Here is a 12,715-nt window from a genome sequence, read left to right as displayed (position 1 = left end):
TGTTACACTTGAAAAATTTTTAATTGGATGTTAAAGCTTAAACATGGAGCAATTTAGTTCCTATTATCACTTTTTTATTTTAGTATCATAATTTGTGAACTATAATATCATTGGTTACAAGTTTCTTATTAACCAATCACTGGTTCACTGTATTTCTGACAGTGACACTGCAAAGGGTGTGTTTATAATTCAGTGAATTTAGCTCAAAGAGCACCAGTTTTTTAAGCGTTCACATTCTTCACTAAAATATGGTGAAATATATAAACACACATGCACACAAGCGAACCCATGTATGTAATAAATAGTGTCTGTTTATCAAATTCCATTCACATGGTATTGAAGGATCTGATGCTCTTAGTGCCATGCATTGATGTCAAACCCAGAGCCACATGGCAGCTCAGTAAACTTCTTAAACACTTGTTTGTACCTGTACCTGTATAACATATAGCACACATCTTGGAATTACTTCATCTCAATTCCATAGATGATGCATCCAATAAGCTATAAACATAATGATTTCTCAGTTTTTCTTCCATAAATCTTTGTGGTCCATGCTCTAAAATATGGAGCAAGGATTATTGGAAACTTAAAACTCTTCTCTTAAATTAATTATTTTCTTTATATCATCATCACCAACACCATCATTACCACCATTATCATCATCATCGTTGCAATTGTCATCATCATCATCATCATCATCACCATTATCATTACTATCTTTTTCTTCCTGTTTTTCTCATCCATATTACCCAATATTCTCAAGCTGGATTCAACTACTTCATCCAGAATATTTTTTGAGCTTAGAACTGACATAAATCCTAACTTAATAAAATTTGATTGATATACTCGATCAGATGTCAGAGATGTCCCTAAAAATGGCAACTATATCAAATCAATGCCAGTTGCATCATATATTGAAGCCCTTTTTTCTTCCTTAATCTTAATTTCTATTTTTATTTTTTACCTTTTTCTCTCAGAATTTAATGGAAGAAATCCAGCAGCATGCTTCAGATTTAGAAGACGTGAAACAAAAAGGTATCGACTTGGTTGACAGCAATAAAGATTCTCCTGATATGCAAACAATGGTTGATGCCCAGCTGAAACACTTGACTGATGGATACAATAATCTTGTTGTGTCCGCCAATCAAATCAAGGTAGGTATATTGAATGGCTCATCATCATCATCATCATCATCATCATCATCTAAACGCTAATCTTCCTAATGGTCTTTTATTTGAAATACCTTTTTCTTTTAGCCTTTTACTTCATAGTTACTCTCTTTGTAGTCCCAGAAGGGTATTACTATAAAAATCATGTTTAGAGAGTTTTCACATAAAAGTCCTTTCACATTTGTTAATACAGCAACTTCATGTGGCAATTTTACTTAAAGCAGTATGGCTCTCAATGTTTTCTAATTTATTATGATAAAATAAATGGAAGATAGTCTTAGAACGATGCATGCAATGAAATATTAAAGAGTGTTATTCTTGTCGCTTGTCATCCCAAATAGAACAGCCTCCACATTAGTTTCTTCATAAAAATTGTTAATAAGAGCACTTCAGTTTCATCTATCATAGTTTGAAGTTTTAATACAAGCTCTTTCTCTCTCTGGAATCTAAGCATCATCATCATCGTAATCATTGTCGTCATCATCACCATATGAGGACTGTGAATTGGCAGAACTGTTAGATCACCAGACAAAATTCATTGTGGCATTTATTTCACCTCTTTATGTTCTGAGTTCAAATCCATTAAAGTCAGTTTTGTTTTTTCCCTCCTCCCAGGGTAGAAAAAGCACCAGTCAAGTACTGGAGTCGATGGTATTGACTATTCCTTTCCTTTCAAAGTTGCTGACCTTGTGCTTTATGTTAGAATCAGTTATTATTGTTTTACTGGCTGGCTCCGTGCTGTCATAAATGATGTCTAATTGTAATATTTAATATATAAATATGGACGGTAAATCAAATTAATACACTTGTCAATGTTATGTAGTGGTTGTCTTTTTGAGATGTGACATTGATCATTGTTTGTCACTGAAAGAACGCTGGTTCACACATACAAACATTCACATACTTCTCTTGTACATGCACACACATACACACATATACTCACACAAAGTTGAAATGATCCCAATACCAGTTTGCCATCACTTCTTCCTTCCTTATTCATCTATCACCCCTTCCTTTCTCATTCATATGTTGTGACAGAGAAAAACACAAGAGTATTATTATTGTCTCATTATAATTAAGGCAGTCAGCTGCCAGACAAAATACTTTGCAACATTTCTTCCAGCTCTTTACGTTCTCAGTTCAAATGCCACCAAGGTAAACTTTGTCCTTCGTTTTTTTGAGGTCAGTAAAAACAGTACCAGTTGAGCACTGGGGCTGATGTAGTTGACTTATTCCCCTGCCTAAAATTACTGGCTTTGTACCAAAATTTTTCTTCTTCTTCTTCTTCTTCTTCTTCTTCTTCTTCTTCTTCTTCTTCTTCTTCTTCTTCTTCTTCTTCTTCTTCTTCTTCTTCTTCTTCTTCTTCTTCTTCTTCTTCTTCTTCTTCTTCTTCTTCTTCTTCTTATTATTATTATTATTATTATTATTATTATTATTATTATTATTATTATTACTATTATTTGGCTTTGCTTTAATTCATACAAGTCTCAACTAGAAACATGAAGGGACAGCAAAATTTTGCATAAGGTTGCTCTGAAGGCTTTCAAACTTGTTATTCTGAGTTTATTATTTACTAGAGCAGCTGAACTGTTGAGCAGATCCATGATCAAAGGTGTTCCAATCAGGACCAGCCTAACAGTTTTTCTAGAAAGTGTGTCTACAACTACATTATATAATGTGTCCTTACTTTTTCTTTGTTTTTTTTTTAAGAGAGAGGGCTGTGATAGAAGAGAAATTTGACTGCTATTTCTAGGAAATTAAATGGCCATTTAGAGCAGTAGTTCTCAGTCGAAGTCCGTATGACATCTGGGGGTCCATATAAGCATTTTGAGGATCCATGCAAGGAATTGGGGATCCATATTAGTATTTTAAAGGTCCATGAAAACAACTTAACTTTAGATGTATTTATTGCAAAAAACATCTAGGTTTATTTCTCTAATGTTTTTACATAGTTTAACTTTTTCTGGCCACTGAAAAATATTTTAGGGTGTACTTTTGAAGTCCTACACACGTGAATATGTGAAATAAAAATGGAATTTTGGAAGAAGTATTTACAAAACTAGTTTTAAAACATTAAATGGCTATTAGGGGCCACTCAAGTAAAATAGAAATCATAGGGCTCCATATGAAAAACCACTGATTTAGGGACTTCCTCATTGGCTTGTTTTACCAGGTAATGTGGTGGAGTGGTAATGTCACAGTAACCTTCGTTCTCTTTTCCCTACCTTGCAAAATTTCAGAGAGGCATGAATGTTTCAACTTCATATTTATCTTTGCCAATTCAATACATAGAAATTATGCAACGCATGCTTGAGAAAACTCATCAAGCCAAGTGAAAGCATAGTTGTGGCTGATGTCAGCAGCACGTAAAAAGTGGCCATTACAGTCATGGAGTGGTTGGTGTTAGGAAGGGAATCTGGCTGTAGAAGATTAGAACCTGTTGCAGTTTACCAATTTAGCCCATGCCAATATGGAAAGCAGACATTAAATGATGATGATGTATCTTTACTGGTTTTATTAAAGGATCATCTGAATAACAGCCTGCAACAATGGAACACTCACCAAGAACAGCTGAGAACATTTGATGCATACCTTTCAGAAACTCTTCCTCAATGGAAAGCAACAATTGATTCTCGTTCTGTAGATAACTTGGCCGATGCAAAAGAACAGTTGACAGAAACCAAGGTAAGTTTTGGGGTTTCTTTTATTTAATATTTGTAAAATATCTTATTTGTTTCTCCATTGTTTATCTTTTATTTGTTTCAGTCATTGGACTGTGGTCATGCTGGAGCACCACTTTGAAAGGCTGAGTTGAACAAATTATCCCCAGGACGTTTTTTTAAAGTCCAGTACCTACTCTAGTGATCTCTTTTATTGAACCACTAAGTTCGTAAACAAACCAACACTGATTGTGAATTAGTGGGAGACAGAACAAATTCATGCACACACACACACACGCTTTCCATCAATCAAATTTGCTCACAAGGCTATTGTAAAGGGCACTTGCCCAAGCTGACACACTGTGGGACTGAACTCAAAAGCCCCTGGTTGCAAAGTGAATTTCTTAATCACACAGCCATACCCAAGCCTAAACCTTTACTTAGTATGAGTAAACTAAAAATGGATTCTTCTAAGTGGATGTGAGATAACTTTTTTCTGGAACTTGACACCAGCCTCACAGAATATTTGCCATGGTCACATGGTTAAAAAATTTTCTTTACAACCTCATGCTTTTAGGTTTGATCCCTATCATTATTATTACTATTGTTATTATTATATGAAAACTCACAGCTTGTTTTGCTGGGTATGATGGAAAGCGTCAGCTGTCCACAGCCAGCAGACTAAGGTGACACTTGTTTACTGGTCATGCTTCAAGAACTCTGCTAAGAATTCTTGCAGTTCCAAGCAATGCTGATTTTTGTAGGTGTTTTACCTTCACACTCGCAACAATCTTTTTCAGCCATGTTGGTAGCTGAGTGCTGGTACTTCCCAGTGCATCAATTACTATTGGTATCACGTCTACTCTCGTCATTGACCACAACCAAGAATTGTTGTTGTTGTTGGTAGTAGTAGTAGTAGTAGTAGTAGTAGTAGTAGTAGTAGTAGTAGTAGTAGTAGTTGTAGTAGTAGTAAGGCAGAATTGTTAGCACATCAGGCAAAATGCTTAGCAGAATTCCATCCATCTTTATGTTCTGAGTTCAGAATCCACTGAGGTCAACTTTGCCTTTCATTCTTTCGAAGTCAATAAAATAAATACCAGTTGGATGCTAGGGTTGATGTAATTGACTTATCTCCTCCCCTTCTGCCAAAATTTGAAAGTATTATTATAATAGTAATGATAATAATAATTATTATTATTTACAGGACATGTGGAATAAACTTTCTACCATGAAGCAGGATTTGAACACCAGCCTTAGTCTGTGCAGAGTGACTGAAACAACCAAAGAAGATGAAATTTCAGAAGCTATTGCCAATTCACCATTACAGAAGTTCTCCCAGAAAGTCAATCATAATCTCGTTTCAGAGATGAATGAGGTATGTCATCATCATCATCATCATCATCGTTTAACGTCCGCCTTCCATGCTAGCCTGGGTTGGACGATTTGACTGAGGACTAGCGAACCAGATGACTGCACCAGGCTCCAATCTGATTTGGCAGAGTTTCTACAGCTGGATGCCCTTCCTAACGCCAACCACTCCAAGAGTGTAGTGGGTGCTTTTACGTGCCACCGGCACGAGGGCCAGTCAGGCGGTACTAGCAACGGCCATGCTCAGATGGTGTTTTTTACGTGCCACCTGCACAGGAGTCAGTCCAGCGGCACTGGCAACGACCTTGCTTGAATGTGTTTTCATGTGCCACCTGCACAAGTGCCAGTAGGCAATGCTGGTAACAATCACACTCAAATGGTGCTATTTATGTGCTACTGGCACAGAAGCCAGACAGCTGCTCTGGCAATGATCAAGCTCGGATGGTGCTGTTAGCGCTCCACTGGCACAGGAGCCAGATTTTATTAAAATGAGGGTGAATGTGGTGTGTATTTTGTTGACATAAGTGTGGGTGAGGTGTGTTCTTTCTTCTCATGAGAAGGGGTGTGGTGTTTATTTTGTTGACATGAGTGAGATTTAGGTCTATTTTTGTTTTTCAACATGAGTTCAAATTGAGTTGAGTCAAGTGTGTATTTTGTTGACATGAATGTGGATGAGGTGAGTATTTTGTTGAGTGTGAGCGAGATGTATTTTATTGAATGAGTGAGATGTACTTTGACATGAGTGTGAGTGAAGTATATATATTTGGTTGATATGAGAATGAGTGAAGTGTGTATTTGGTTGACATGAGTGTAAGATTTGTATGTTTTGTTGAGCTGAAATATTTCCCAAATTCTCTCATTATTAAAAGACTAAGACCTCTTTAGGTAATGGTTCTTGACAGAATACAAATATCCATTGCAAAATCTACTCTCACTATTCTCTATTGAAATAATATTCCTTCTCTTGAAATGTTTCTTTCAGGTTGAGAACCGTCTAGATTCTGTACGTGATGTAATCCAGTCTTGGGAGGCTGTTGATACACTGAAGAATGACCTGAGAGCCATAGTTCGACAGAAGAAGGAAGAACTAAAAGAACTGGAAGAACAACCATCCAAACTTCATGAAGAGGCTGCTGGAATTGAGATTACCAAACTTCAAGTAAATATTTTTAATGACACCATTAAAACTGTCTTTCCGTATTTGATAATTACAATTAGCATCTTTATTCTTATCATTGCAGAATTGCAGAATATTGTTAGTTATTAATGAATTATTTATATTTAGATCTTGATTAGTTAACTTTGTACATTACCATTTGTTTATTCTCTGTTGCCATTACCACTGACTTTGTCTTTTTCCTCCTTATCATTATCATAAGTGTCATTATAATCATCATCATCATCGTTATTGGAGACACGAAGAGGAAAATTAGGAAACATTATTGCTGTACAGATTGAATTGACTATGACTAATGGTATATTTAATTAACACCTAAGAAAATGTAAAAGCTGTACTCTACATATTCAATAAATGTTATAAACTATAATAGCAATGAATATAACATTTATAATTCATGTTTATGTATTTGTGTACATATATATATATATATATATATATATACATATATGTGTGTGTGTTTATATATATGTATGTACACACATATGTATGTTTATATATATATGTATATATGTATGTATATATGTATAGGTATATATATGGTGATATAAATGATTTAAATAATATCTTGAGCGGTTATATGTGTGTGTGTGTGTGTGTATATATGTGTGGTGTGTGTGTGTGTATGTATATATGTGTATGTTTGTTTTTGTGTAATGGTACTAACTATAATATCTTATCTTAGACAAAATTCTCAAAGGGACTTGTGTGTTAGAAATACACAGGTCTCACTCAGGATGTCGGTAGATCATCAGACACCAGTGTTTTGACCTTGTTTGCTCTCCTCAGTAATGAAAATCCTCCAGACATTCTGAGCTCAACCAAAATATATTTGTTCTTATATGGAAATCATTAAACAAAACCTTCACTGATTTGTGCAAAAGCTGGTCAGGCTACAAACTTCATGATTTAATCCTTTCACATTTAAGCCAAAATATCCTTCCTGCTTTATGTTCAAAGTGGTCAAATCAAGACTTTCAGACCTACCCTACAATGTCATTCTAAAAGAAACAATCACATCATCAAAATCTCAAAGTAATGTATGACTAATTCAAAGCAATGTGAATAATTAATTGTTACATTTGGTAGAGTAATCTGAATGTTATGGGGTCAAAGTGATCTAAATTAAAGCCTTCCATCAAAATTTCATGTTTATTTTTGTTCCAGACACCATAATAATGACAGATATTTTACTAAATTCTTCATTCTTTTAGAAATTAATTGAAACAAAGGCAGTGTATTGCAACAGAAATATGAAAATATGATAATAAAAAAATGATTTATACACTAAATAGTTAAATGCCACAGCTTCAATCAAATAATCGTTAATTTTTGTAATATTTAAAAATCATTTTCTTCTTTCCTTTTCTTTTGTAAATCTTGACATACTAAGTGGTTGCTTGCTAACCTCCAATAAAAAATAAAAATATAATATAAAAAAACTCAGAAATTAAAAATTAACTGAGCTGAAATATCTGTAATGTGATTTCTGACTTAGGAACAAGATCAGTAGTTTTCAGGGAAGGGTATTTGTTCATTACATTAATGCCAGCTTTGGACTGGTATTATATTTTATTGACCCTGGAGGAACGAAAGACAAAGTTGACCTTTTCAGGATTTGAACTCTGACTGTAAAGATTCAAAATAAATATTGCAAGTAATTTTTTTCTGATGTCATAATGAAGGTATATATAATAAAACCAGGAGGTTATACTCCATTTTGATGATGTTAGAATATGACTACAACACAGGCACAGACAATGAAGAAGCTCGGACATCTAATACAAAATAGTAATTATTGTATAGTTATTTTGATGGATCTAGAAAAATACCTACATTAAGTGATAAATAACGAAGCATGATTGCAAACCTCTTTTGTAAGTGGAACAGATTGGCATTCCATTGGTTATGACTAGAGGGTTCCAGTTGATCCAATGAACAGAACAACTGGCTCATGAAATTAACATGCGGGTGTCTGAGCAATGTACAGATATGTGTACCCTTAATCAGCATGACACAGAATGTGACAGGGCTGGCCCTTTGAAATACAGGTACAACTCATTCTTGCCAGTTGAGTGGACTGGAGCAATATGAAATAAAGTGTCTTGCTTAAGGACACAATGTGCTGCCAGGAATTGAACTCATGACCTTACAATTGTGAGCTGAATACCCTAACCACTCAGCCATGTGCCTTCACATGGAACTGAATATTAATGCAATATAAAAATACAGGTAAATGTACAAAGTGAGTAGACTGAGTGGATAAGGTACTGGGCTATCTGCTCATAGATCATGAGTTCAAATCTACTGTTAGTCTTTCCTTGTATTTATGGAAAGATCACTTTATCCGGCAGAGCTTCAGTTTATATAACTTTCAGAAAGGTGCTGCACTAATTTGATTCAAGTTCAAGCCAGAGTTCATTATATAATTTTTAGTTTACTCTGCCTGTCTTTAGATTTGAATTTATGGTATTACAAACTCTGGGTAATGACTTCTGTGTAACAGCTTAACCAATACTAAATTAATCCAACACAGTGTATCATCTACCTAGAGACTGGTAGCATATGCATCAGACCTTAAGAAAAATAAGTACTGGAGTTGATTTGTTCAGCTAAACCCTACAATACACAGCCTCAAGCCTGGTTTATGAGTAACAATACCAATGAGTAACAATGAAATGAGATAATCAATATTGTTATTGAAGAGGTAGAAAAATTGTCTGGAAACTATGGTCTTTAAATTGCAATCGGTAATATTTTGGAAATAAAGTTTAGACAGCACCGATAATAACTGATAGAAAAGATCGAACAAAAACATATCAGGGTTTAAACATTGTGTTATTCTGAAAATAAAAAAAATAGCTTGACAGGAACTGATCATTACTATAAAATAGAGAGAGACAGAGAGAAAAAAAAATATTCAAACAAAAAAAAAAAATAGTTCAACAGAACAATAACTGTTAAGCAAGAAAGAATCTGAATAGAAACAATAAACAAAATAGAAGTAGAAATGATAATAACAAATCAATTAATATAAATCAATGTAAACACCTCACCAAGCTACAAATGGGTAAATATCTCTGGAAAATAATAGCCAAAAACAGGCAAATCCTCCTAGTAATTCTTTCCACAGAAACAATCTTGATTATTACACTAAATTAACTAATTTACTCTGAAGCCATGTCAGTAATATTTATAATGAGAAAAAATGTAATTAGTGTTAATGAACACTTATTTCAAAAGAGACAAAGCAGAAAACTCTGAAATTTTAATTAATCAAAAATGCGATAGAGGTATATGGTGGTGGAGGTGGGGGCATGCTCTCACCTTTGGTTGCTACACTAACAATTCTGAACATGTTTTGGTTTTATTAAACCTCCTCAGTGGAGCCATAAAGTCAGCACATACATACCAGAACACTTAAAATTTAAAATAAAATAAAAACACTGGAAAATTTCCCAAAGGCATCTTCTGCATGAAGAGCATATTAGTTAAGTGCAAGTTACCATACTTAAACAGGATGAGTTAAAAAATAATTTTTAATGAATTAAAATTTTAACCATCATTAGAAGAAAAGTTATTAGCATTAATGAAAGTTCATCTAAAAAGAGGCAGTCAAGACATTACTCTTTTTTTCTTCTTCAACTGACTAAAATTTTGTAAGAATTGAAACAATCTTGGACATGTTTTAATCTTAGACCTCTTCAGCAAAGTATAATAGATAACTACCTGGCCAAAAATGACTTGGAGGATGTATAGTTTTGGTGTGAAAATAATTCACTGATTTGATAATTTAATATAAATATATACTTGGGCCCAACAAAAGATTCTCTATGCAGTCATCCAGCCTACTAGAATACAGTAACGAAATATCTCTCAAATCACACCAGTGTCTTTAAGAAGAAAGTATATGTTGCATAAGGATACACTGCATCTGAACAAACAATGGTAAAAAAGTAAGATGGTTATGGTTGGAACCAGTGTTTACATGGGGCTAAACAATAATTGTTCCAAATTTTAGCACAAGGCCAGCAATTTTGGGGTTAGTGGGTTAGTTGATTGCATTGACCCTAATGCTCAATTGGTACTTATTTTATTGACCTCAGAAGGATGAAAGACAAAGTTAACATCGGTGGGATTTGAACTCAGAGTGTAGAGTGCCTAGAGAAAACCTACTAATTTGTCTGAAGTACTAATGAATCAGCCAGTTCATGGCTTTAGGACTAAACTATAATAAAAACAACATCAATAAAACAGGAAGCTAACATGAACAGCAGTCAACATAGGGGGACAATCAATGACCTAATTTTTAGCCTGCCAGTCTTTGTAGTTACATGGATCAACACGCACCGAATTTGGAACTCTGAGATATACCTGTCTAGATGGACTATAATATCAAAGTGAACTACTAGATATCAAAGATTAATCAAAGGCAGGAATAAAAAGCTACGCTTTATTCATAGGTCCAGAATGAGACCAAAAGCTGCTTGTAAAATGACAGGTTCACTGGGTATAAAAGAGAATATAACGTAAGGAACGGAATAGAATTTATTAAAGCTCACAATTTAGCACTAAAGAAACCAATATTTAGCCCTGTTTGGCACAGCATGCATTCTATGTGAGACACTTTCAGTTCAATATCACGACTCACATCGCAATATTCTCTTAATGCTACAGAAATGTTCGCAACAAACAAGAGTAACAGTAAAAAAAGAACACACACAAAGAACACAACAACAAAATAATGCCACCACCTTTTTTCTCCTCAACCAGCAAATTAGATTTAATATGAACACCTTCCTACACTTCCGACCCTTCCCATCCCAACAGAGCACCGCAAACCTTACGAATGTAGCAGAGAACCTGGTGGTTGCAGCAGTGAAAGACTTGAAAGAATGTACTCAAAGCATAGAAGAAGAAGAACAACAACAACAATTAGGATGCCACTGCTAATGATGATGATGGTGATGATGATGATGGTGATGATGATGATGGTGGTAGTGGTGGTGAGGCTGGAGATGATGATGGCAGTGATAGCGGTGGGGATGATAATTTCTTTTGTCAGTCACTAAAAATAATAACAACTACAACAATAATGGTGGTGGTGGTGGTGGTGGCGGAGGAGGGTAGTGGGGGAGGCGGTGGTTGTGGAGGATATTTCTAACATAGCTGTAAGGCTATAATTATATGATATTGATCCCAGCACTTTGTGACGGATACTTATTGATTCCTGAAGGATGAAAAGACAATGTCAATTCCCGTGGGATTTGAACTTGGTATAAGAAAGACTTGAAACTAATACAAATAACCAGTCGTAGTCAGCATAATTGTATGTTATGGTGATATCAGTAACAATTTGTTGTTCATCTGGTTTTACATTCTGAGTTCAAATTCTACTTTTCATCCATCCAGGGTCAATGAAATGAGTATCAATTGAGCCCTGGGGGACAATGTAATCGACTAGCCTCCTACCTACAAAATTTCAGGCTTTGTACCTATAGTAGAAAAGATTGTTTATTATTATTATTATTATTATTATTATTATTATTATTATTATTATTATTATTATCATTATCATTATTATTATTATCATTATCATTATTATTATTATTATTATCATTATCATTATTATTATTATTATTATTATTATCATTATCATTATTATTATTATTATTATCATTATTATTATTATCATTATTATTATTATTATTATTATTATTATTATTATTATTATTGTAGACGTCACACAGTATACAATATTGTGAGGTTGTTGATTGAAGATATTGTGTCTGCTGGGGCTTTGTACTGTTTGTCAAGTCATAACAAGGACCTCAGATTGACAGTACTTTACACAATATGTGTGCAGTTCCAAGTTATTATTATTATTATTATTATTATTATCATTATTATTATTATTATTATCATTATTATTATTATCATTATCATTATTATTATTATCATTATCATTATTATTATTATTATTATCATTATTATTATTATTATTATTATTATTATTATTATTATCATTATTATTATTATTATTATCATTATTATTATTATCATTATTATTATTATTATTATTATTATTATTATTATTAGGGCGGCAAGCTGGCAGAATTGTTAGCACACTGGGTGAAATGCTTAATGGTATTTTGCCCATCGGTATGTTCTGAGTTCAAATTCCACTGAGGTCGACTTTCATCCTTTCGGGGTTGATAAATTAAGTACCAGTGAAACACTAGAGTTGATGTAATCAACTAGTCCCCTCCTCCTGAATTTCAGGCCTTGCGCCTTTAGTAGAAAGGGTTATTATTATTATTATTATTCAGTAGTTTTATTTT

General features: G+C 33.8%; 1 protein-coding gene across 9 annotated transcripts in view; it reads left to right on the top strand.

Moving 5' to 3' along the window:
* LOC106881484 (muscle-specific protein 300 kDa) overlaps positions 1 to 12,715 on the top strand; it is an 815,448-nt gene that overhangs the window by 493,710 nt on the left and 309,023 nt on the right. For all 9 annotated transcript variants that reach the window (XM_089350452.1, XM_014931925.3, XM_089350453.1 and 6 more), the window contains 4 exons: positions 978 to 1,154; positions 3,693 to 3,854; positions 5,034 to 5,204; positions 6,180 to 6,356. In XM_089350452.1, the coding sequence (XP_089206578.1) occupies positions 978 to 1,154; positions 3,693 to 3,854; positions 5,034 to 5,204; positions 6,180 to 6,356 (687 nt within the window). The remainder of the gene's footprint in view (positions 1 to 977; positions 1,155 to 3,692; positions 3,855 to 5,033; positions 5,205 to 6,179; positions 6,357 to 12,715) is intronic.

Source organism: Octopus bimaculoides, chromosome 4 (genome assembly GCF_046866305.1).
Source record: "Octopus bimaculoides isolate indiv1 chromosome 4, ASM4686630v1, whole genome shotgun sequence".
Classification (NCBI taxonomy): Eukaryota; Metazoa; Mollusca; class Cephalopoda; order Octopoda; family Octopodidae; genus Octopus; species Octopus bimaculoides.
The sequence above is the reverse complement of the archived record's forward strand: the minus strand, read 5'-3'. Positions and strand labels throughout refer to the sequence as shown.